Raw genomic sequence first — 25,903 nt, 5'->3', positions numbered from 1 at the left:
GCACACTTAGATCCTGGGAGGAAACATCCAGGGAGACTCAGTCATGCCGCCGTGTGCGTGTGAGTCAGGACAGACTGAGTCCGGCTGAGCAGCAAGCACTTCAGGGACACACGGCCTCAAAATTGGACACACACGCACCTGCCATAACTCGGCTCTGCCTTGACAGCGCAAGACACTCCGCCCCGCCTGGGGCCAGCAGGGGGTCCCCTCCCGGAGGCGAGGCCATGGCAACACACGCACGCACACGGGGACACACACGCGGACACGTGCTTACGCAGACAGGCACGGGGAGGAAGAGGACACTGAAATAGCTAGAGAGGTAAAGTCAGGTTAAAAATAGAGCGGGACAGGAGGAGAGCGCCAGATTGACTGCTGAAGGTATGAGAAAGTTGGTTATTTTGGCCACACCACAGCATCAGCACAGCTGTAAAGCAGCCTGGGAAGATGGTCAGCGCCACTGAAGCTACTGGAGGTCACAGGACAGAGAGGGACAGAGAGACAAGTGCACAGAGAGGCAGAGGGGGAGGCGAAGGAGCCTGTCGCTGGCCCAGGGACATCCCTGTGAGGAGCAGATGGGAAGAAGGAGAGGGGGAGAGAGGCCAAGAAAGGTTAGTCGGAGGCCAGTGAAGAAGGCTGCAGGGCGGACAAGGAGACGAGCGAGGCGGCCGAGAGGAGAGGCAGAGAGGAGGCAGGGAACACACACCAGGACAGAGGAAACATGGTGGCTTGGGGGTGAGGGGAGTAATGGGGGGCCAGGTCCCTGCCCTGCCCCGCGCCCCACTTGAGTGGGGGTGGGGCACGGTGAAAACCATTCGGATCCCGAGGAGCCACGGAAGGGATGGCAGAGAGCATGACATGGGGATGGAGGCAGCGCACGGTGGGTGAAGGCAGCAGGGCACGGGAGCCACGGTTGGTTCTGGCCTCCTTCCTTCCTCCCTCCCTCCCCACTGCAAATGCATTCGGGTCTTGGGGCCCACTGAGGCTCAGACACTGGGAGATCCGGGATGGGGGGCTTCCAGGCCACCAAGGATCCTGGGAGCAAGGCAGTGACCAACCTTCCCATCTCCATGATGCTTCTAGATGCACCCCCTCACTGATCTGGGAATTGGAATGGCTGCTCCTCCTTCTGGGGCCTTCCTGTCATCCAGGGATCTGCTGCTGACAGACCTCCCCAGGATAGCCAAGGCCCACCCACACCCCAGGCATCCAGCCAAGGGGTCAGCTGAATGGGAAGGAGGGGTTTGGGGTAAAGGGGCAGACTCTGGGTCTGGAGGCAGAAGCTCAGGCGAAGGGGACAGCTGACCCAAGCCTACCATTCCGAGGTCCAAAGAGCTAGGAGTTCAGAGGAGTGGAGCCCTAAGGTGCCAGATGCCCGGTGGATGGTGTCAGAGCCGCTTGGGGCTAGGGAGGGTGCCAGGAAGGAAGCGCTCAGTTCTGGACACCCTCACAGGGCCCAGTTGCCCAGGAAACACCCCAGAGGCCACGAGACAGAAGGGGTGGGCGTGGCCAGGTAGGAGTGGCAGGTGTCCACCCTGAAAGGAAAGCCAGGGGAGGGGAGGGGGCGGGGGGGGGCGGGGCGGGTGCAGGGCCCAAGGCCTCCACCTCCACCCACACCCACCCTTCCCAGGAAGGCAGGACAGCTGATGTAATGGTCAGAAGGGATGGGCGTGTTAGAGTACGGAGGGAGACCTACATGGCAGAGGTAAAAATAGGCTGTGGGTGGAAATGGAGCCAGCTAATGAACACATGGGTGACGTGAAATCTCGTTTCCAGCCTGTGTCTGCTCCTGCACACTTCACACCTTTCCCCGGCAAGGAGTCGGGTTCTCAGCAGACTCCCAGAGGCCTCCACCCCCTCCTGCCGCCTCTCCCCCGTGGCCCTGGCCCTCTCTCATGGCACTGTGGTCTGCCCGGGCCCAGTCCAGGACCTCCGCGGTGCCAGGTGGGCTGGAGGTGGCAGGCTCTGTTCCTCCTGCTTCCCAGGACATGGGCTCAGGGTTTGACACCATCTGTGCCACTGAGTGAAAGATCCCATCCCTCTCTTCCCTCCCGCCCTCTGGGGATTTCTGGCTGTGTCCATCATAGACATGCAACTGTGAACTTAGAATGGGAAGAAAATGAGAGAAGCCGCTGGCGGGACAGGCAGTCAGCTGTCTAACTCTTGGCCTACCCTTCGGTAATCCACAGGCCCCTAGTGGCAGCCTGGGACAGTCCCCTCCTGCCTTATGGGCCTCAGGGAATGTCAGCATCCCTGCCCAGTGCACAGGATCTGACAGGCCCCCCAGCCTGAGGGGTTCTTCCCTCATTAGAAGCATAGCATGCCCAAGCTGGAAGGGGTCACCCCCTTCAGTCCTTCGTACAACAGACAAGGAAGCAGAGGCTCAGAGAGGGGCAGAGACTCGCCCAAGTCTGCAGAGCGTGGCTCTGGCACAACCAGAGCTAGAAGGCCAGCATCCTGGCTGTCAGCCCACAGGCTCTCTTGTAGGCCTTTGGAGGAACCCTCCCTCTGTGACTACAGGTGTGTGGCTGACCCAGCCCAAGGCCAGGTGATGGGAGGCAGCCAAACCAGGTGCAGGATCACCCCACCTTTGCGATGCTGCCTGAGCTCCCAGCCCTCCGACCTTTCCCTGTCTCCTTCCCCACGAGTGCTCCTTGCCCTCCCTGAGACAGGCGGGAGATGCTTCCCTGAGTTCCTGGTGGCAAAGACTTGGCTAAATGCCCAGCCCTCTACTTGGCCTGTGCTGTGGCCATACAAGAGATTCCAGAGGACCTGCGTAGGGCTCCCAGTACCAAACAGGGATACTGTTTGGTACTAGGGAGCCTAACTGGCACTTGCTGGCTGCTCTCAGCCCCTTACCCTATCCCCTCCTCCTGGTACCTCAGGCTCAGAGCTTCCTTTTGGTTCTTTCTGGTCACCAGGCCTGTCCTATGCCCCAGACCCTCTCCACCAGGGCTCCTCCACAATCAGCCAAGCAGCCCAGCCACACCCACGCAGTACCCCAGCAGTGGGGTACGCTATTACCCCCCTGTGGGACCTCCAGGCAAGAGGGAGGTTGGGGTGGCAGGGATGAGGGAGAATAGGCTGGTGCCCCTTCCCTGCATCCCCCCGCCCACCAACCACCAGAGAAACTGGGATTTCAGGGTTGGGGGTGGGGCAGAGATGAAAGATGAGGGGCAGCAGTGGGCGGGGGGCGGGGGGGGGAGCCAAGCAGGGAGATGGGGCAGAAAGGCTGGCTTGCTCGGGCGAGGGCAAGCATGCCTGGGGAGCAGGCTTGATCCAGAATGGTCCCAGGACAGCCACGCTGGCCTCGGACCCATGGGACACCCCAGGGTGGCCTGTGTGAGGGCACCAGCCGGGGAGGGGGCTGTCCTCCCGCTCCAGGATCGCTGAGGGCACCACCGCCTCATCCAGCAGCTGGGCCAGGGCTGGTCAAGGCCAGTAGCCTCTCTGCTCCTCCATCTCTGCCGCTGCCGCTGCAGGCCTTTGCCTGTGCTCGTACCTCTTGTCCCCCTGAGCGTTCTGGTTCTGCTGGGTTCCTGGGTTTTGCAGGTCAGGGATATTGGCAAAGTCATCCTGTTCCGAAAGCCCTAAGACCAAGGATAGCACCACCATCCTGCCTTCCCTGCCCGAGGTGGGCAGCCCACCAGCCGGGAGGAAACGAGGAGGCCCCACGAGTGGGGTCGGGGAGGGGAAAGAGAGAGACAGAGACAGAGACAGAGACAAAGAGAGAGAAGAAAAAAGCGTAAGAAACTGGCCCTGCAGGAGAGAAACCACACTTTAGCACTGTCAACAGTTGTAGTAGAGCAGAGTCGGGCGGAGGCAGGAAGGGAGAGAGGGAATGAGGGAAGGTGTCCATGGCCTGAGACCAAAGCCTGCCTTGGGGCCAGAGAGCAAGATGCTCTGGAGGCATTCGGGGAAGGGGCTGGGCAGAGGCCCGCTGAAGTGGCATGTGCCCGGGATGCTGCCAAAGAAGACTTGGGGCAGGCCGGGGGAGGGGAGCATAGGCTCTGGGGCATGCAGACTTCCAAGGTGAACTCCTCTCCAGCTCAACAAAGACCAGAGGCTACTTGCTCTGGCCATCTGGGCCCCTGGGAGAAGAGGGAGGGCCTCCATTGCCATCGTGCTTTGGGATATGCAGGCAGGTTTGGGCTCCCAGGTGGGAGGTTCTTAGAAAGTTTGGAAATCCGACGGGCATTGCACCCTGTGCTTATGGAAGGCCCTCATAAAGACATCATCTCTGGGACATGGACAGCCAAATGGCCCCGACACCAGGAGGGGTCCCTGAACACACAGCCCCGTAGAGAACGGAAGTCCCTTCTGGCATATCAGGTGTGATGGCCATTGTGGGCCTTCTCTGGAGTTCCCAGGAATAACTACTGAGGCTTTTGGGTCCAGTTCAGCGGCCTTTCCTTGGAGAAGCAGTCCAGAAGTCACCAAAAAGCCAAGGTGGAGAGAGAGAAAGTGCAGGAAGCTGGCAAGGTCTGTAGGCATCCTGGTAGGACTCAAGGGAGCCTGTTTCTGCAGTGAGGGAGATCTGTTAGAGGCTGGAGCCATCCTGCTTTGAGGGAGGCTCGGTCCAGGCAGACAAGGAACTGGCAGCAGCCCGGGGCCAGAGGTCAAGGTATGATGTGATGTTTTCCATATGGGGCATTCTCAGAGAACCCCAGAACAATGGCGGGGTCACCCTGCATTTTCCAGGGACAAAAACGTGACCTGCTGCTCCTCAAATTCATCAGAATTCATGGGCATTTTCTGGGTATTTTGTGGAGCTCATCCGGTGCTGGATCTCTCATTCGAATAGAGCAAGAGCGGTATCTCGTTTGGGGGAGGCAGGAAAGCATGTCTCAGGAAGGGCCAAGGGAAGGATGGTGTAAGCTCAACAGACTGTTCCAGAGAGGTGGATCGTGGGTTGATCCACTGTCGAGGAAGGCAAGGTTTAGACAGGAAGAGGTGGCCGTGGTTATTTCCTAGAGAGGTTGTCAGAAAGGGAACTCAAACAGGTGAGAAGTGGCGCCTGGGGCAGGCGGGGAGCAGCAGGAAAAATGGGAGAAGGCAGTGGGGGCTGGGGCAGGGGAGGAAGCTAAGCGGTTGGGCTGCCTTCTGTGCCATGCATCTTGGTCCTGGGCACATTACTCCATGCTGACACTCTTGCTGGCATCTAACTTTTGGGAAACAAGTCCCCCTTCCCTCAGGACAAATCCTCATTTTCTTTGTTCTGCCCACCGAGGTACTGTTTCAGAGTTGGTAAAATTCCATTTGGCTGCTTGGGAGCAGGATGAGCTGGTAGAAGGAGAACCCAACGAAAACAACATGTTTTTCCCTGGTTAATGCATTTTTCAGATACTCCTTTTGCTCTCCTTAAAAACAAAACGGAAAAAAAAAAAAAGGCTCCTCTGCATAAATTCCCAATTTGTCATTCTTGCCTGCAATACAAGCTGCAAGGGTGAGAATGAGAGGCAAGAGGAGAGTCTGTGGTATTGTGTGTGTGTGTGGGGGGGTCATACCCATCAAGCAAGAGGAGGTGGGGTCCAGGAGGCCTCACAAGCCCTTCCACCCTGGCTCCCTACCTGGACCAGCAGCATTTGGGACAGGAGAAGGGCCTCAGAAGCACACCAGCTAAACTGTAAGGCGGGGGTCAGAGGTGGGCAAAGTACAGCTGGTGGCCTGTCTTTCTACAGCCCGCAAGCTAAGAATGGCTTGTGCATGTTTAAAGTGTTGCTTTAAAAAAATGTGATCGAGACCACGTGCCCCATAAAGCCTAAAATATTTATAATCTGGCCCTTTACAGAAAAATAACTTGCCGACCCCTGCCGTGAGGAATGACAAGTGGAGGAGGTGGGGGGTTGTGTGATCTCTAGTGATGGCCAGCAAATGAGAGGCCCATAAAGCCATGGTGGGTGCAGAAGTGCAGACAAAGGATGCTGGCACATGAGTGCCGCTCATCAAATCCCAGTCGACCAGTGGTGCAGCAGGCAGGGAAGAGTTGGTAAACAGAGGCTTTCCTGCATCTGGCTCCCTTCTTCCGGGTGCCTGGGGACAGCCCCCTGCCCTAGTCTGATGGTTCCTAGAACAGGAAGCAGGGTGATAGCTGTGCAAAGAGCAGCCTGAGGGCAGGAGGAGCAGAGGGGTGTGGGGGCCCTCTGGCTCCCTGTTCTGTTCAAGCCACAAAAGAACCAATTCCCTGGACTCTCCTAATCCACACCTGTGCCGCCGTATCTGTCCCAAAACAAACTACCACCAGGAGGCTCTGCTGGGCATCTTGTTTCGTGAAGACACCAGCTGGATTCCCAAGGGTCTTTGGGTGGGGGAGAGCCCCTGCAGATGTGCTGCCTGGATGTGCCAAGTAGAGTCGGGGCAGCAGGTGCTGCCAGGCCAGGGCCACAGGCCATTTGCATGGGTGTGGGAAGCCGGCATGGCTAGGCCTCTTCTGTTGGGGTGCCTCTGCCAGGGGCAGGCCTCCCATCTGCCCTGGAAGCCTCGGCAGGGGTCTCAGCTGGAGAGGTAGGATGCATGGAGGGACCTGCTTGCTTTCAGAATCCACACATCTTGCCAGTGAGGTGGGCCTTGATACTGGCCTTCCCCTTCCTTATATTAGGCCAGAGGCGGCAAGTGGTATGAGGGAGGTCCAGGTCTGCCTGGGCTCTGAGAGTGAATGCAGATGCCTGGAGTGATGCCAGAGAGAGGGTGCTCTGGGCAGGGCCCCTACCTGTGTGAGGGGGACAGGGGCGGGACAGCATGTGACCTCGGGGAATGAGGAAGGGCTACAGTTAGATACCCTCAGTGATATGTGGTTACTTCTCAGACCTGTGCCCTTGAAAGAAGGCTCTGATTTAGAAAGAATGTTTTCTAATGCTTTGAGGGGAACATCTGAGGTTTATCCTTAGGGGATGGGTCATTCTGAGAGCTGGATGACAGGTGGCTACAGAAGGTCACAGAGGCAGAGGACAGAGCTGATGGCAGGAACCGGGGAAGTGAGAGGGAGGAAGGAAGTCCGGGAAGGTGAGCAGAGTCGGGTTACAGGGAAGAGGTATTTGGAGGGTTAGAGGCAGGGCCAGGAGCCCAGGTTTGGGAGGAGGGGAGCAGCCTGGGACTAGCAGCAAAAGGAGGCAGACCTGGTGGCCTCAGCAGCATTGTCCAGTGACTGTACTGACTTTTAGCAGGGGGATGTGGGGGTGTGTGGGGCTTCTCCAGGCCCCAGGAGGCACCGAAGAAGGGGAGCTGGGGTCCTCAGAGGGGTGGCTCAGATCCTTCCATGGGGGGGGGGGGCTTCAGGCAAGAGCCTCGAGCCACAGGAGGCTGGGGAGGGGTCGGCCAAGTCTGCTCAGCATCCTGCCCCAGGAGATGGAGGCCAGGAGTTGTGCAGGGCCAGCCGCTCCCAAGGAGATGAGAGGAGGGAGGTTGGGTTGGGAGGAGGGGGCTGGCCCGCTCAAGGGGGGGACTTACAGGAAGGATTTCATGTCCAAGCCTCGGTTTCGAATCTGCCCCACCACGTGGTCCCAGCTGCCTGGGTTGGAGCGGCTGCGGCCACCGGCCGCCCGGTACTTGGAGCCGGCTGAGGCGCCCTGCCGAGCCTGGACTCGGCCGGAGGCCCGGGGGTTGGGGCCCGGCGCCGAGGCCATGTGGGCCTGCAGCTGGCCCAGGCTCTGGCTGGTGGTGGGCTGGCTGGGCTGCCGGCCCCGCTGGTGCTGGCTCAGCGGCTGCTGCAGGCTCTGCTGCCGCATCAGAGTGCGGGGTCGCTGGCATTTCGGTTCTCCCGCGGAGCTGGGGATAGACTCAAGGGTAGTGGCCGTGGACAGGGTGGAGTCCTCGAAACTTGGGGCAGGTGAAGGAGAGGAGAGAAAGGAGAAGCAGGTGAAGGGATCACAGTGGAGGAGAAAGAAGCCAAGGGTCAGGACTAGGAGGCCCCAGTGCAGGGCGCGCTCTGCTGGACCTCGCTGGGCCTCCATTCCCGATGTCGTTGCTGCTGCTGTAGCTGCCACCACCGTCCCCTGCACCCGCCTGAGGCCCCCGGGTCAGCCCTGCCCGGCCCACCCTCTGGCCTTGGCTCGGCTGGCGCCCGAACGCCTCCTGTCTGAGCAGCTGAGGGAGCTGTGGAGACTGCGTGGTGAAGGCGTCCCCGGGGCCCTGGGCCTGGTGTGCCGAATGGCAGCGGGGAGAGGGAGATGGTGCCACTCCCTCCCCCGGTCTCGCTGGGGGATCCCAGGAAAGTCTGCCTCTGTGATCTAAGGACAATCGGCCTTTGGAGACACAAAGAAATCCAGGCCAGCGCAGAACTGGCCTAATAACGTGTGGCAAGTCAGGGAAAGCCAGCAATTCTTATGCTGGGGTCACGGAGGCTGGGGATGACGGTCTGAGGACACCCTCTGCCCTCAGACCTCTGCCTCGTGGCCAGGGCTGCCTCAGGACTCAGGCTTTGGCACCCATCTCTGCCCTCCTGCCTGGGTTCCTTGTTTCTGAGTTTCTGTGTCCCTTCCTGATATCTTGGGAATGACTCTCAGTCAAAGGAGGGACCCGGGGAAGAAGCAGATGAGGTGGGAGCCCCAGGAACCAAATGTCTGGCCCCTTCGCCCCAATTCTGATGGAAAACAGGGTGACTATGCATTTGCAAGAGGGCACCCGCCTAACAGGCCCATTGGCATCCCTGAAAAATGCTGATAAGGGGCTGGGACAGGCAGGAAACCGGACATGGCTGATTAGAGGCGGTAGGAGGTCAGAGTGATCCGGGGTTCAAGCCCCAGCTCTACTGCTTCCAAGCTGTGGCATGTTTTGGTGACTCAGTTTCTTCATCTGAGTGTCTTCATAAAATCTGGATGAAAAATCATCTCTGGGCTGCCTGTGTCAGGGCTGCCATGTGGACCAGACCTAAGGAGGTCAGGCCCAGGGACACTGTCAGGGCTGCCATAAGGACCTGATGAAGTCGGGCTAGAGCTCCCCTGCCAGTGGTATCTGCAAACTTCTCAGGAGACGGAGGTAGGAGGAGTCAGAGACCCCTGGCCCGCCCTCTTCCCAGGCAACCTGCCTGCTTTGCTCCCTGGCCAGAGATTTCAGCAAATCCCAAAGGCAGGGCCAGAGCCTCAGACATCCCAACCTCCTCCTCTGTCCCCTCCCTCCATCTCCCAACCCAGTGGTTGAGGGCAGGGGTTGGCACACTATGGTCTGTGGGCCACATCTGGCCTACCACCTGTCTTTGTAAATAAAACTTTATTGGAACACACTGTCATTCATTTATATCCTGTCTATGGCTGTGACATGCTTGAGTGGCCATCAAAGAGACTCTGGAGCTTGCAAAACCTAAATATTTCCTATCTGGTCCTCTGCAGGGAAAGCTTGCCAACTCCTAGTCTAGGACCACACGGTGGCCATGTACCTCCCACCGGGGCTGCCTGAGGGAGGGGCCCCAGGGCCCTTGGAGCTGCTTTCACCACTGCAACCAGACCTCAGCTTTGCTCCTCCCGAGCCTACCCTGGGAACCAAAGGACATCAGTTAGACTGCCCCTGTGGGCTAGAGAGAGAAAGAGAAAAAGAGTGAGAGCAAAAGAGTGAAAGTCAGAGAATAGTAAAGAGAGAATGAGAGAGAGGGGAGAGAGAGAGAGAGAGACAGAGGCAAAACATGGCTTTAGCTGGGAGCTGGGGGGTCTGGAGGGGGCAGCAGCCTTGCCTAGCTCAGGCCTGGAGCCGGGGCTACCACCAGAGAGAGGTACAGGCCTGGCTGGCCAGGTAGGCTCACAGCTCCCTGGGGGCAGGCCAAGGCAGGGGAGGACGACACTTGGACGGCCTCCTCCTCCTCTTTGCTGACCTCATTTTGGTTTCCTATCACATCCAAAATTAGTCCAATTTACAACCTCTCAGTCACAGGAAACTAAAATTGGTGCCTCTAGGCCTGGAGCCAGCGGATGGCATGAAGGCTTCAGCCAGCCTGGAGTCTGTGGCCAGAGCAGCCTGGGGAGGGAAGTGTGCTGGGCCTGGCTCTCCAAGGGGGTGTGGGGCTTCCTTCCCTGACCTTACTGAGTCTCTGAAGCTGTTGTCGGGGGAGAAATCGGCCTGTGTGCCCTCAGGCCAACAAGCAGATAAGGTCTCCACACAGTGACCCTCAGTGGTCCCAAAGGCAGGAATCCTAGGCCTTCTGAAGAGAACTGGGGGCAAGAGTGGGGGGTGGAGGCACTGAATGGAGGCAACAAGGTGGCCCCCAGCTAAGGAGGGCTCGGGCCTTCTAAGTGAGAAGTTGCTCCCTTAGCTGAGAATGAAGCTGTTCTGATTGTTGCAAGTGGAGCCTGCGTCCCAATGGGTGAGAACGGTAGGAGTTCAAAGGATTTAGAGAGCCTGGGAGGGCTCAGCTGTGGGGAAATGGAAGTTTCTAAAAGCCAAGATGAGAATGAGGCTGCCCCATGGTAGGGGAGGAGAGAACATATTTTCTGCTGTGAACAGGGGCCAGCCCTATGTACATGGCCCAAGAGATGGACCATCTCGTTTGGCAAAACTCAGAGAGCTACTAAAAAGGAAACAGCTCTTCCATCCGATGTCCAGACCACCCCTGCCAAAAGAGAGAAGCTAGCTGCTGGGGAGGGGAGGGTGCTCAACAACCCAACCGCCAAGAACACACCACCCAACAGCTGCCAGCAGGACAGCTCGCTGCCCAAGACTGGGACAGCCAGTGGGGATGGCTGAGATGAGGATGGACCAATGAGGGTGGCCCAGATGCTCATGGTGGGCTTACAGGACAGATGGTGAGGGGGGCGGGGGCGGGGGAGGGTACAAGCAAGAGTGGGACAAGCCAATGGAGGCAACCTGATGGTCAAAATGGAATGGCTCAGCCTCTGGGTCTGGGGCCATTTGCTGGCTGTAAGAGGGAGGCTCAGTGGCGGATGGGTGGCATCAAACAGAGGCCAACTCCCCAGGGACGGGATGGTCCAATGGCTGAAAACCATGGGTAGTCCACAGAGGGATGACCTGGCGGCTGGGATAGGGAGTCCCGCCAATCAAAGAGAATGGGATGACCTGAGGACTGAAATGAAGCTGCCTGGGGGGTGGGGTGGGGGTGCAGAAAATGAAATGACTTGGTCACCGGCAAGGAAAGGGACGGATGGGGAGGATGGGGACAGCAGCCGGGAGGCTGAGATGTGACATCGTATGGCTGTTAGTTGTGCCCGATGGCAGGGATGATGTGCATCTCATGAAGCGATGGAATGAGCCAGGGGCCAAGGACGGCACCTCTGGGGGGGCAGCAGCGGGGCATGCTGGGGGATCCCCGCTGTCCCCCCGCCCCCTGCGGGCGGTCCGGCCTGAGCTTGGGCTCTGGTGGCCACAGAGCCATGACTCACTTGGACAAGTTGAGCTTCCCTGCGGCCAGGTGGCTCTGTACCGTCCGCCAGCGGCCTCTCCCCGCCTTGCCACTGCTGCCCGGCTCGCTGGGGGCAGCCCCACCGCCGCTTCTCAAGGCGTCCTCTCCGGGTGGCGGCACCGGCGCTGGCTTCTCCCCCGGCCGGCCTTCCCGCTCCACCGCCAGCCCCGCCGCAGCGGCCACCTGGGCGCCCGACAGGAGGGTGCCACTGAGGCACGCGGGAGGCAGCCGGCCAGAGGGGCGCCGGGGGTGGCGGTGGGGGGAGAGGGTGGGCCACACGTGGGGGTGGAGGGGCGAGGGAGAGAAACAATGACAGATAAAAGAAAGAAAGAGACAGAGAGAGAGGAGGAGAGAGACAGACGGACAAGAGACAGACAGAGAGAGAGAGAGAGACATCAGCGCTGCGAGTGGGTTACAGCAGAGCCTGCGGAGAGGAGGGGCCGGGCGGGCTGGGGTCAGAGAACAACGCACCACGACAACGGAGGGGCGGCCCCTCCCCACCGCCTGGGGCAGGGGCAGCGGGGGTGGGGGGAGGGCAGCCACCTCCAACTCTATCCCACAGGACAACGAAGGGTTAACGACGGAGGAAGAGCGGGCTGTCCAGGCCAGGAGGCCCCAAGGCAGGGAGAAAGAGAAAGCCGTGTTAGTCAGAGTTCATCACCACCACCACCGTCACCGCCATCACCGCCACCGCCACCACGACCACGACCACCGACCACCGACCACCACCACCGACCACCACCACCGAGCAGCCAGGGCAGCAGCACACAGCAGGGAGGAGGAAGCGAGCCACACCGAGAGGGGGGACCAACGGGCAACCCCATCCTGACTGCACAGAAGGGGGTGGGGGACCGCGGGGGGCCAGGGGGGAGCCAGGTGTGGCTGCGGAGGGGCTCTCCTGCTCAGCTGGCCCTGGCGGGGAGGGGACAGTGGAGACGGGTGGGCAGGTGAGGGGAGGCAGGAGGGGTTGCTCGTCTCCATGGCCAGCCTGCCCATGGGTGCACGGGTGGGGAGGTGGGGGACGGGGGATGGGAGCCGGAGGGTCAGTGAGGGCCAGGGGGGGAAGGGGGGCGTGCGCGGGTACTCGGATACTCAGTACATATGATCAAACCAGGTAAAGTCACTCACTTGAGGGACAGTCGTGGGTCGCCATAAGGGGCGTAGGGTGAAATGTTTAGAATAAACTCCTTGGGAGGATAGGAGCTCCATTTCTGCTGCACTGTGCTCTCATTGTTATTCCAAAAGTCTCTGTCTAGATCGCTGGAGGGGCAGAGAGAGGGGAGAAAACAGGGAGATACAAGAAGAAACAAGAACCGCAAGTCCTGCGGGGGTAGAGGGGACTGGGGGGGGCAGAAGAGACGGCCCCCACCCCCCCGGGGCAGCACACACAGAGAGCGGAGAGGGCCAGGGTCTGCTCCTGCAGGAGGAAGAGAGGAGGCAGCTGTGCCACGCACACACGCACACACGCACGCCCGCTCACACACGCGTGTCTGCACACGCTCACACACTTGAGGGCCGGGAGAAGCGACGCAGAAAGGAGGCGAGTTGCAGGTGGGCACACTGGAGCCTCACACCCGGGAAGCTGGTGGGAGAGAGAAAGATGGTGAGAGGCGAGGAGAGGGCAGGGGCTACAGGCCTAGGGTAGGATGGTGCAGGGAGCGGGAGAAGGAGAGGGTGCTGGTTTCTGGCTGGAGAGAGCTGAAAGGTAGATCAGACCCTGCTGTCAACTTGCTGGGCACATCCCCCCTCCTGGCCTCAGTCTCCCTGCTTGCCAAACCAGAACATTGGCTGCATCTGCTGGGGTGCCAGCTCTCCTACAATCGAGACCCAAGGTTCTCCCCTCTTCCATGCACCTCCACTGAGCCGCTCCTGGGGCTCAGCTCCCTGCCCATCTTTCTCCTCCTTCCATTGGCCCGAGGTCTTCCAGCCTCCTCTGCTCTCTCCCCTCCTAGGACACAGGCTTTGCATGAGCTCAGTGGGATCTCAGCTGAGCTGAAGACATTCTCCACTCATCGCAGATGTGGTGGTTGGGTCGTCCCCCAGAAAAGAGAAGCATCTCCAGGCCTCTGATCTTGCTGAGGATGTGACAGGTCACCCAGAGCCCAGCAGGTCCAGTGTTTTGGGCCCGTGTGATGGTAGCCTGTCTTTCTCTGTGGGGGCTGATAGGCAGACTCAGCCTCAGGTCCTCGACACGTACCTGAACTGCCAGCCAGGGCAGCCTCTCCCTGTGCCCTTGATCCTTTCCAAGGTGGAGCTGCTGGGTCTGGAAGGGACCCTCTGACCCAGTCTTCTCACCCCCTCCTGCCCTGAGACAAGTCATATGAATGCAGCAGATGTGCTGGCAGCACAGGGAATGTGGGGACTTACACTGGGGGTTGGCTGCAGAAGGCACAGCCTGGAAATCCCAGAAACCAAAGGCAAGGGGCTCCATCAACTTGTCAGGCTCCTGGGGCCCTGAGGGGCAGGCCTGGGAGCACAGGGAGAGGAAAGGCAGAAGAAACAGGCCACAGGAACATTCCAGAAGGGAGCCATGCCTGAGCCCTCAGAAATGCATCTAGGGGAAGGAACTGGGGGTAGGGGAGTTGGGGGCAGGGCTTGCACTGAGGCTGTGCCAACTACTCAAGGTCAAGGCAAGGGCCCTGTGGAGGGGGGAGGCCACTGGGAAGGAAGGCACATCTCCTGAAGATGGAGCAAACATGTTCTTGGGAAACCTGCTTCTCTCCCCACCCCCTTACCATACCTTGACCTTGACCTTGACCTTGGTTCTTAGCCTCAGACTTGGGAACAAGGCAGAGAAGCTGAGCAGCCACTTCAGGCCCAGAGGAGGTGGTGGTCCTGGTCCAAGGGGGTGAGGACAGTGCCTGCCTTTCCAGAGTGCACCTCAGAAATGTCTCACAGGGACTCCGTACACAGGGTTCAAAGCCAAAGTCCTGGGCCAGTTTGTGAGTGGCACAGTGGAGGCTGAGGTGGGAGAGGCAGGACAGGCCTTCAGCCCTGGGAGGCCTGTCCCTGGGGATGCTGCCTCAACAGAAGACCCTTTTCCTGCCAGAGACATCCTTTTACATCCTCCAGTGTAACAGAGGGATGGAATAGTTGGAAGCCTCCCTCCCCCTGCCCTCTCCAGATCTCCAAAATCAAGGATCATCCGATCCTAGATCCTAGAGAGAAAGATCCATCAAGGTCATTTCTGCCAGGCTGGGATGCTGACTGTTGCGGTACTGGAAAAGATGATCTTTAATTTTAAAAGCTTGGGAAACACAGGTCCCTTTACTGTAGGACTTCTCAGAGCCTTTACTATGTCACTGAATACTGGTATCTCCAAGAGGGAGATAGTGTGCAGTTTTCCCCAAACTTATTTGGTCATGAGACCCATGAAACCACAGTGATTCATGGCATAACTATGAATCATTTATGGAGTGCTTTGAGGAACACAGTTTGGGAAATACTGCTAAAGAATGCAACTTCCCAGAATCCTTGACAAAAGATCCCTTCAGGCATGCCTGGGTGGATGAGCAGTTGAGCGCCTGCCTTCGGCTCAGGGCATGATCCCGGTGTCCTGGGATCGAGTCCTGCATCGGGCTCCCTGCGTGGAGCCTGCTTCTCCCTCTGCCTCTGTCTCTGCCTCTCTCTCTTTCTCTCTCTGTGTGTCTCTCATGAATAAATAAAATCTTTTTTTTTTTTTTTTTTTTTTAGAAAAAAGATCCCTTCGGAGGAGGTCCTAAGTCTATGAAGAGATTGTGCAGGGTAAGCCCTGCCTCCTGCCACCATACTGGCCCTGGGCCCTGGTTAAGAGGTTAAGGCCTAGGAACCCAGGGCATGGAGACTGGAATGGTGGCTTCCTTCCCGTAAGGCGGGGGTTCTGACAGCTCAGCGGGGTGGGAGCGGGCAGCAGCCCAGGGCTATAGAGAAGAGGAGATGGCCACTGTCTTAAAGCATCCGTGGGTGCTGTCCCAGCCTGCCCACTCTGCTGCCTGCCTTCCCCCTTGCCGGGCATCCCATCTCCTCTCACGGGCCCTTTCCACAACTATCCAGAACGCGTACATCCCAGGTTATGGCCACCGGCAGAGACAGGTTCCCTGGCCCAACAGCAAACTGGGTTAGAGGGGCCTGGTCTGGAGGTGGGATAGGTGCTGGGCTGGCCCCTCGTGGTCCTTCCCTGCCTTCAGAAAGCCTGGGGCCTGGGCTCTGCAGCAGCCCCAGAGACCTGCCAGTTCTCAGCTTTGAAGACTGGAGAGTGTGCAGCTGAACCCAGCTTCAAAGGCTCCCTGAGGCCTCCTCCCAAGCCTCCTCCTGCCCGCAACCTCAGCAGGCCCACCTCTACACTTGCCCGCCACCCCCTTCCAGACACACACTGGAAGCTTCTGTGAAGGCCCCAAGCAGGGTCAGAGCAAGAGATAAAAACAGAGGAGGAGCAGGGAAGGAGCCCTCATGAGCCGGGGAGAGGGAGAAGGGAGAGCATGGATAAGAAGGGGAAACAGGACTAGGCTGTGGGAAGGGGGCAGAAGGGAAGGCGTGGGGCACGGATGGTGTGAGCCTTGAGTCACAGGAAGGAGTGGGGGTTAGGGTGGGGCACGGAAGGCTGGGGCGGCTCTCCTTCAGGCAAAGCCCCTTGCTGGCTGGCTCAGCCCTGGCCAGGCTACGATGGAGGGGCACCCAGCCCTATATCAGCCTGACAGCCTCCCAGCGAAGGCCTGGGTTCAGCAGAGAGGAGCCCTCCAGAGAGAACCCTCACTCCCAGAGCTTCCAGCCAGGTGGGGTGGTAGGTGAGGGGGGAAGGGGCTGCCCTTGGTGGTCCCGGCGACCCTCTGCTAACTGGGCTGGCCATGGTGGTCTGTGGTAGGCAAACGTGTCTCCTTGAGGAGGGATCTCAGAGCACAAGTAGGGAGCCTGGCTGAGTCAGAGGCAGCAAGACAGGCCACAGGGACCAGGAGTGACAGGAGGGAAGAGTCCCCATTGTCAGCTTTCCAAGTGGCCCAGAACTGAGGTCTACTCCCCTTCCAAGTCACCCTCAGGCCATTGGTGAGGTCTGAAATAAGAGCCTGAGCCCCACCGGGAGAGGAGACCCCAGCCCAGGGGCTGGGGGAGGAGCCTGGATCCGCAGGACAGCTGGGATGGGGTGATGTGAGATATGAGGGTAGATGGAGGGACAAGCGAGCAGGGTTGGGGGAGGAGGGAGACAGTGCTGGAAGTGACAGCTGCCAGAAAGTGGAGCTCGAGTCCTTGTAACATTGTGAGGCTCTGGGGGGCGGGGGTGGGGTGGGGTGAGTGGGCATGGGCACAAAAGGTGGAGCCCCGGAGCCACCCTGAGGTACCACAAGTGTGGGGGAGGGGGCAGGGAGAGACAATGGCCCCAAGGTGTGAGGGGAGACCAAATGTGTGTGTGGCCAGTGGGAGGAGGGGGAAGCTCATCCCACTTGGGCTGCCTGCGTGCTCCCACCCCAAACTTGAAGCCTGGCACCTACTTGATGGCCTTCTTCTCACTGCGCCCACGCCCTGAGTCTGGCGTGCCCACGGTCTCCAAGGAGTTCTTGTAGCGTTTGCCCTGTGGAGATAGCACAAGGGTCACTCCTGGGAGAGAGCACCGCACCCTCCCTACCTCCCCAGAACAGGTCTAGGTAGGGGAGGAGGCTGGGGCCCAGCCTTGGCAGCAAGGTCTGGGGCCAATGTATAAAGGTACCAACTCCACGGCGACCTGTTCCCTGCTTGGTAGCTCCTTGGCCCCATAAGGCTCGAGGACCTACTCCACCCCTTGACTGGCACCCCATCCCTGACCCCCAGGGATGGGGGCCCCTCCTGTCTGCCTGTCTCCCGGAGCTCTGGCCTGGCTCCCAGAACTACATCTCCCTCTGCCATCGACAGACGGCTCTCAGGCGCCTGGCCACATCACACTGGCCACGTCACCACCCCCAGATGGTGGGGGTGGCATCCTGTAGGGCAAGGTTGGCAGTGGCCAGTGACATCAATGGCAGGGGCAGAGAGAGGGCCCCATGCCCAGTCCTGTCCAGGACCATGTCCAGCACTGTTTGGGGGCTCCCTAGGGTCCTCCTGCCTCGGGCACTAAGGCAGGGCAGGGCTGAGCACTCTCCTTGACAGGATGGCAGCCTTAGGAAGAGAGGCTACCTGCAGGCTCTGAAGCTGGGGCAGCCTGGCCAGCACCCCCAGAGTTCCTCACACCAGCATGAGTAGGGGGAAAGGGCATGCAGGATGGGCAGGTGCTCTAGGTCCCCTGGCTACAGAAAAGGCCGGGGCTGCGGTGGGGCCTGGGCCTGCTGCTGGAAAGGTGAGCACCATTCACCTTCTCAGTTTGGGTTTCTAAATTTAGCTCATGCAGAGCCTGGCACCATTAACATTCCTGGCTGCCACCAAGCGTCCTCACGCACACCCATGGGCCATGGGCCTGAGCCAGGCCCAGGGCTGATGCAGGCAGTGGGGTGGTGGCAGCGCGCATGAGCGTGCACACACACTCACACACACACTGACACGTGCACACATGTTTCCCCACCATCCTGTCACCAACACCACAGCCACGACAGATTAGCCCACCCTCCCTAAAGCAAAATAAAAGCCACACCGTGGCCCTATGTTCCCCAACATTCCTGTCAACTGCAGCCCCTTCCAGGGCATGGGAGGCAGCCACTGAGGGAGACGGGCAGAGGTCGCGGGATCCCTGGGATGGTGTAGGCAGAGGGGGTAGGGTCCTCACTCCACCTCCAGCACCCCCAGGTCTCAGGGGTGCCTGGGTCCTGGTGTCAGCAATGCCATGTCACCCCGGTCAAGTCCCTATCCTCTCTGATCTCCTTTCTGAAAAGGAGTGCTGTCACCAGATGAGCCCCAGGTCCCTCATCTTTTCAGGCTCTCATCATCACAGATATTACTATTTCTCTCCTGACTTACTTCCATACCCCCAACCCACCCCGGGGCACAGGGGGGTGGAATGCAGCCCCGAACGGCAGGGACCGTTTGGTCTCTAGTACTTGGTGTAGAAGCGGGTACCCAGCAGTTCTCAAAATGGGCCACATGGGAGTGCCCCCCCTAATGCCTCAGTCCCAGGCTGTTGCCTCTGAGCCAAAACTTTAAGAGTGAAAAAAACAGAGCTGTTGGGTCCTCTGAGTCCACAGAAGCTGGCCTCTCTCAGCTCTAGCTCTGCTCTTTCCCATCATTACCCAGAAGTTCAAATCCCAAACAATACCCAGTCCAGACTAGGAAGATCAGGACCTGGAGCTGCCCCATGCTGGCAAGGGCCCTTCTCTGGGCAGGACACAAGGAGGAGCCCACACCCCATGCTCCCCTTCCCCCAACATCTCAGGCAGTGTGGGACAGGGAGGACCCTGCTGCCCGCCACCCCCGCCCCCAGCCCCTACACATCACCCCCTCTCTTCTTTCTCCCTAGTCTTGGCAGGAGAATTTGCCCTAGTCAGCACGTTCTTCTAAGGTGGGTCAGCTGCCCCTTCCCCAAGGCCAGGCACAGCTGAATGCGCTGTCCCCCAGTGCTGTGGGGGACAGGAACCAGTGCGACTTGAGGGGCCAGGGGAAGTCATGGGAGCAACAAAAGGAAACCCAGGCAGGGTCCAGGAGACACTAGGTGGCTCTGAGGGAACCCAATACCACCAGCCTACTAATCAGGGGGTTGGCCAGGCTGATCTGGAAAAAGCCAGCTGGAGATTAAGGAAGTTATTAATGTTTGGCAATGGGATCTGGGCTGTCGGGGTATCACATCACTGCTGCTGAGGGGACAGGCGGGCAAGGAGAGTCCAGGAATGGTGCAAGGGGCATCTGAGAGCCCCTCCCCTAAAGCACAGGGACAGCCCAGGCTCCTCAGATGGTGGTTGGGGTAGGGGAGTTGTGGCAGGGTTGGGGGGCTGGGCCACTCAGGGGGGAAAGTCAAAAGGGATAGAGAGACTGTGGCTTGGACCCCTGGGGAAGTTGCTGGCGGCTGAGGGGGGTGGGGATGCTGCACATCTAAGATGCCCAAGGTGCTTCCTGTGCCTGCGGCAGCCCCCCTCCACCTGCTACAAACGTCATTTTGGAACACTGGTCCCCAGGTGAACTGAGTGGGGGAGAGGCTCTCACCACAACACACACACACACACACACACACACACACACACACACTGCAGCACTTACCAGGAGAGGCCAGGACAGTGGGGATGAAGCAAGTGTCAGCTCACTCAGGTGGAGATCTGATGAGATGAAGCACATCCCACCACGCAGGGGTGAACAGACACACACATACTGTACCAATACCCCCAGGGTCGACACATTCAGCACAGAGACCCCCACTCAAGGTTACTGGCAGCGCCTTCTCATCCACCTTGCTCTGCCCTCAGATGCATACAGACAGACGGCCTAACAGGCCCTGCAACCAACCGAGCAGGGCTGTGGTGAGCATGTGCTCCGGCCCTCCCATGGCCTCTCAGGACACTTACATTCGCAGGCACATGGCCAAACCCCTCCTCCACCTCCCCTAAAATTCCGAGACAGACGCAGATGCGGGAGATCCAGAAACAATGCGGGGCAGCCAGCCTGACTCCCTGCACCTGCACACCACCTGCACATGGGTTATGCCTGCACTCACACGTGGGGCACACGGGACACACGGGGCACAGCTTGCCTTCTCCAGGGCTCCTCCCCAGGGAAAGCATCTACCTGAAGCTAAGTGTCCCAGAATGAAGAGCCATGTTCCCAGTCCCTGAGTTTGCCTTTCCTGAAGGAGACAAATGGGGTTTTGGGCCTCCTAAGTCCTTCCCACAGTTATCTGCCCCTTCTCTTCCACAGGATTGGGGCTTGAAGCCTACAACTACAGGGTGCCCACCGCCACCGCCCTCCCCCCTCGTCCTTAAGGCCCTCTGCATCAGGGCAGGGAGAGAATGGGGGGGGGGTCTCAGCGGTGGCACCTGCCCCCACTCCCACCACTGTCAGTCGAGGGGATGGAGGTGTCCGCCAGGGATGCTTCTTCACCCTAGCTCCAGGAAAGGCCCGTCCACCTTTGGGGATGCCCCACTGCAGTCCCCAAAGCCCCCTCTGCACTTCTGGGCTGGGGCAGCAGGACCGGGGTGGGGGGAGGCGGGGTGTGGTCTAGCCTGTGCCCGTCCCTCCTCAGGGAGCAGCAGGCTGCGGCTGGCGGGGCAGACCCACCGCTCCTGGCTTCCCTCCCCCTCCCGGCCTTCAGGAGATGAATGACCCTCCTGACGGTCTCATTACTTATTGATGGCCTAATCCTGCTCGTTAATTCCCCAGCCCTCGTTAAAAATGAAAAGAAGCCATTTGTGCTTGTACAAACCCCAAGAACCAGGATGGATGTGCCGCGCTGGGGGCGGGGCGGGCGCGCCTCCCACTGGGGGGAGCTGGGGCGGCTGAGCTGGGTGTGAGCCCCGCGGCTGGGGTGGCAGGGGCTACGACTCGGAGGCACTGCGGCTTCTTTCAGTGGGAGGTGGGGCGTGTGAGCCTGAGGCTGCGAACGAACGTGCTTGTGCCTGTGAGACTCTCTGTCCACAGCTGTGTCCCTAGGTGTGTGGTTCTGGGTGTACACGCAGACCTCTGGGCCCACACCCAGGCAAACCCAGTGCGCGCACGCATGTGAATTCCTACGGAAAGGTGCCTGACTATGACAGCAGGTGGGTCATCTGCGTGTATCCTTGAGAGGATTCAAGAGCCCGAACTCTGGGGCGCGGGGTGCAGGGCCAGGCCCCGCCTCCGGGGCCCTCAGGAGCCTCACCAGTTTGCGCTGACACCAGTGGCAGAGGCCACAGAGGACGACGGTGACGCTAAGGCTGACGGTGATGATGGCAGAGACCAGCAGGACATCGCGGGTGGGCGCCCCTGGGGAGGACATGCACAGGTCAGACCCTCATTGGCGGGGGCCGGTGCCCTCCCTCAGCCCAGAGCCCCCCAAGAGCAATTACCCTACCCTTCCATCTGGCCCCCAAACTGGGAGCTCTGGGCCTTGCTGGCTGACCTTGGGAAGTTTCTTCCTTTCTCTATGACTCCTTTTCCTCAGCTGTAAAATGGGCAACTGTGCAGGTTGAAGTTCCTCCCAGGCTCTCCCTGCACGGGCTCTGTGTGAATCCAGATGATCCGCACCATCACCCAAACTTGACACCCCAAAGGGAGAGGCCAAGTATGCCCCCCAGCCCAGCCAGGCCTCAGTGGACACTTCTAATCCCCCTTAAAAAGCCACTGCTTCTGCACGGCCTTCCTGCCCAGCACCATTCCATCCCCTTCAATACTCTGAGCCACAACTCCAGCCCCATTTGCCCAAAGGGCTTATTACTAGTTCCTATAGTCCCTCTAAGGACATTTGCCCCATGGGCGCTAACAGACCCTCAGAAGTATCTGGCCCAAACTCAACAGCAACATATGTAGTCCAAAAGTGAATTTCTGGAATCCTCTGACCCGCCCTCATCCCCCTTCAGCTCAGCTTTCCTTGGGCTGGAAGCCCACCCATGTACACCCTGTCCTCCCCAACCCTTATCACTGGAGCTTGCCTATGATGCTCCCACTGTGTGGGCGCCAGCCCCACCTACACTGTCTGCAGTGTCGTAAATGCTCTCGAGGGTCACTGGCAGCTTCTGTTCCAAGAGCTCAGGGGTCTTATACTTCAGAAGTGGCCATGTTGACAGACCTGTCCTGGTCCAAAAATCCCAGGTTTTTGTGCAAATCCCACCACTTGCTCACTGTGGCTTTGGACAAGTCACATAACCATTCAGTCTTCTGTGTGAATGCGATTAAACCTCCCTGCCTTCTCACAGGTGGTTGCAAACGTGAGCTCAAACCAAATGCAAGGCAGGCAAAATTTCAGAAATTCTCATGTGGGGGAGTCGAAAGAGAGCAGCATAGATCACACGTGCACTGTAAATATGTATGCACCAGGATGCGTCCTAAAGGCAAATAGACACTGTTTATTTACAGAGGAGCCTGCGTGGGCTTTTCGGTAACAGTGATGGTGGTAATTAAGAGTCGACATATCTGTCTGGTCCTGATTCCTGTGATTTTAGCTTCTAGGCTCCCAGTCTCTCTTGCTTGGCTGTGGGGCCTCATGGGGAAGGGCCGGCAGTTAGCCCAGCTCTCTGGACCCTTGGGGCTCTCTCCTACCACCATTCATTCTAGTGCTCCGGGCAGCCAATTCACCACTTGCTTCCCCGAGAATCCTGCTTGGGCCCCACTTCTCCCTTCCCAACTTCAAATGCCATCTTTGCCCCGTCCCCACCAGTGCACCTGCCAGGCCAACTAAGCTTCCTCCTGTCCCGAGTCCACAGCCTTGCCCCTGGGGAAGCCCTGCACCTAGTTCACTGTCAACTCCAGGGTGCACACAGCACCTAGGCACTCTGACCTGGGCAGCGAGCAGACCCCCAGGACCTGGTCCTGCTCTTCCCTCTCCAGGGTAGAGGAACACAGCTCTGCAAGATGGAGAGGCCACATCTGCCTCCGTCTTTAACCTCCAGGCTTCAGAGAGAAAGGGAGGGGGGCAAGATAAATGGGGAGAGTGATGGCCATCACACCATAGGTCATGCCATCAGGGCCCCAAGACTCGAGTCTGCAGCGAAGAGAGGGGCAAATGCACCTCCTGGGAAGGGGACCTGCGCTTTTTCCAGTTGTCTCCACAGGAACTGCCCCTGCCCTGCTGGAAGAGTCTGGGAGGGGGGTGTGATGTGGGCTGGGAAAGCAGGTGACCTTGCACCTTCCTCTGTTGAACTCACTTTTAAATAAAATAAATTCCATTTTTGGTCTGAGCTTTCTTCAACCACTATCTGTTAAGAATCCACCAGGGGGCACGAGGGACAGGCAAGATGCAAGAATTCAGCTAATTATTTCCTAGCATGTCAGGTGCCCCAGCACCAGTGAGTGGCAGACCACCCAGCCTGGGGCTCCAGATTCCAGAACACTCAAGAAAAGACTGAAGTGTGAGTGCAGCTTCTGCCTAATAGCTGAGTGGCCGTGGACAAGTATCTTAACCACTCATTGTCTTCCAGTAAAGACAACCCACCCCATGGGGTTACTGTTAGCACTGGGTAAATACCTATTATGATGAAGGTTGGTGGTGTTGGTTTTCTTTCAGCAGTAAGCAGAAGGCTATGGGAGCACAAATGAGGAAATAATTGCTGGACTAGAGGGCTATCTGGGAAGGCTTCCCTGAGGGGGTGGTATTTGGTGTAGTTTGGGGATGGTTGTGAGGTGAGTGTGAGATATTTCAGACATAGGGAACAGCAAGAGCAAAGGTGAGAAGGGAGGTGGGGGGAGGGTCAGACACGTTGTTTGAGGAGCTGGTCTAGGTTAGTGGCTGTGAAGTGGTGGAGGACAGGCTGGGAGTGGAGTGGGGCCCGATGGGAAGGGGCTTGTCTATCAGGCTGAGGGGCTTGCTGTGTTTTGTAGGACATGGGAGCCATGGGAGGTTTTTGAGTGGGGGAGAGGCAGGACCAGAGGGGGGTTAGCAAGCTCCTGATCTGATAGCTGTGGTGCTGGGGTAGGAGGCCATGCTCCAGGTGGGCAACTCTTCAAAAAAAAAAAAAAAAAAAAAAAAAAAAAAAAAGGCAGCAGTATTTCCCTGTTTCACATCTTGGGCTTTTGTAGAAAGTTCCATTTGAAGAAAAAGCTGTGTTGCCAAGGAAAGCTGAACCCCCTAGATGGGGGGGATCCAGGATCCCCCTCTGGCACGGGAAGGTGGCTGTCACCTTCCAGGCAAGGAGTCTGACTCCTCCCCCGCCCAGGCCTCCAGCTGCCCACTGACAGCCCTTGAAGCTGGGGTGAAACAAAGGCTTGTCACTGCAAATTGCATTGATGTGGTGACCAAAGGTGACAGTGTTCTCAGCCAGCAAGCGTTGTTGCCTTCGAGGGGTGCAAGCATGTGTTCTTGCCTGCCAGCCAGAGTGAACCCATTCCCAGAGCATGGATCGCTATGTGTGGGGCTGGAAGGCACCTCTGCCATCATGGAGTCTGGCCCCAGCAACGCACAAACACTCTGGGCAGCCCCGTCAGTGACAAGGAGCTGCTTCGGCAGGAGGCAGGCCCTCCACCACCAGGCATTGTTAGGGAGGGTTGCTGTGCCTCATCCTGAGCCTAATCTGTCTCCCTACATCTCGCCCTGCCCACCTCCTGTCCCCCCTCGCTCCCAAGCCTGCCCTCCGGAGCTGCTAGGAACAAGCTGGCTCCCTCTGCCACATGACAGGCCTCCAAATCCTTGCAGACAGCTCTCATGTCCCCTTGCAGTCTTCTCCAGGCAAAGCCGCCCTGGCCCTTCTAACCCTTCCTCCAATGACATACATGGTTTCAAGTCTCCTTAGCATCAGCATATTAACATTTGGGGAAAGAAAATATTGTAGCCCTCGTCAGCCTTTGACAGGGCTGGGTTCCACGACCTATCCTTGGGCAGAGGAGACATCCTGGGTCCTTGGGGGTGAGACACAGACAAGGGCAGATGAATGATGCCAGGAGCCCTGGGCAGCAGGGTGAGCTAGGAGCGGGGAGAGCCAGCCCTCCTGGGTCCAATCCCAGGGCTGTCCTGGGAGTGAGGCGCAAGCTTGGGCACGCTGCTGCCCCTCTGCCCAAGCTTGTGGTGGGCATGTCAGCTGACCAGAGCTTGGGTTTAACGATGATCCAGTGGGGTCCTGTGCTCCTGACCAAGCCACCAGCTAAGGGGCTCTCAGGGTAAAGCCTGTGTGTTCGAGGAGGCAGCCCACCTCTGAGGCTGGACAACAGCTCCATGAGGGCAGGACTAACATTCTGTTCACCACTGTCTTCCCAGGACCAAGGAAGGAGCTGGGCATACAGCAGGTACTTGACAAAAGCTTGATGAAAGAATAAGTGAGCAGGACCCCAGGCTTCTAGGGATCATGATAATAACAGAGGCTGCCATTTATTAAGCACCTACTGTGTACCAGACTCCAGAGTCCATGAAGGCAAGAGCTGTATCTGCTTTGCTCGTTCCGGATATTCTGTGATAGGCTGACATATGGGAGGTGCTCAGTAAATATTGTTAAATGTTCGGTACTTGCGTGTCATCCTACTTGTCACCAAGACAAGATGGGAGGGAAGAGATGGGAGAGGCTGCTGTGAGAGTTTGAGCCTTTCTTTTACACACACACACCAGGGCCCCTTTCAATCTTCCCCCACACCATCTTTGCCTGACAATTTCTGACTTTTCTAGACCCAGATGAAAAGCACATCCTCCAGGAAGCTTTCCATAAGATCCCCAGTGGGAATTAATTTCTTCTGCCTCTGAGCTTCCATCACACCGTGCCTGCACCCTTCCTTTAGGGGGCAATGATTAAGTGCCAGGGCTCTGGAGCCAGACTCTCTGGGTCAAGTTCTGGCTCTTATTCTTCCAAGGCATGTGACCTAATCTTTGCTTGCCTTTGTGTTCCCTTCTGTAAATGGGGGCTAATAATAGTACAGGTCTCATAGGACAATTGTGAGGTTTAAAGGAATTAGCAAATATAATGCCTTAGCACAGTGTCTGACACAAAATAAGTAGGCAACAAATGCTAGCTATTATCATAGTATTACCACGTCTGCCCCGTATTAGAGACATCTGGGGCTGGGGCGCAGAGCCGGCGCTCAATGAGTGTTGAA

At 58.4% G+C, this 25,903-nt stretch overlaps 1 protein-coding gene across 6 annotated transcripts in view; it reads right to left on the bottom strand.

Annotated features, from left to right (window-relative positions):
- The window catches only part of SYT7 (synaptotagmin 7), a 62,984-nt gene that overhangs the window by 18,407 nt on the left and 18,674 nt on the right, over window positions 1-25,903 (bottom strand). Inside the window, exons 2-7 of one of the 6 annotated variants that reach the window (XM_038564365.1) lie at window positions 21,054-21,157; window positions 16,801-16,880; window positions 12,467-12,598; window positions 11,319-11,546; window positions 7,444-7,812; window positions 3,500-3,622 (exon numbers count right to left, since the gene is read on the bottom strand). In XM_038564365.1, coding sequence (XP_038420293.1) covers window positions 3,500-3,622; window positions 7,444-7,812; window positions 11,319-11,546; window positions 12,467-12,598; window positions 16,801-16,880; window positions 21,054-21,157 — 1,036 coding nt within the window. Of the gene's footprint in view, window positions 1-3,499; window positions 3,623-7,443; window positions 7,947-11,318; window positions 11,547-12,466; window positions 12,599-16,800; window positions 16,881-21,053; window positions 21,158-25,903 lie in introns of those variants that run through there. The other 5 variants (XM_038564367.1, XM_038564370.1, XM_038564369.1 and 2 more) reach the window with 5 other exon arrangements.

This window comes from Canis lupus, chromosome 18 (assembly GCF_011100685.1).
Source record: "Canis lupus familiaris isolate Mischka breed German Shepherd chromosome 18, alternate assembly UU_Cfam_GSD_1.0, whole genome shotgun sequence".
Lineage (NCBI taxonomy): Eukaryota > Metazoa > Chordata > Mammalia > Carnivora > Canidae > Canis > Canis lupus.
This window is presented reverse-complemented; position numbering and strand designations above follow the sequence as displayed.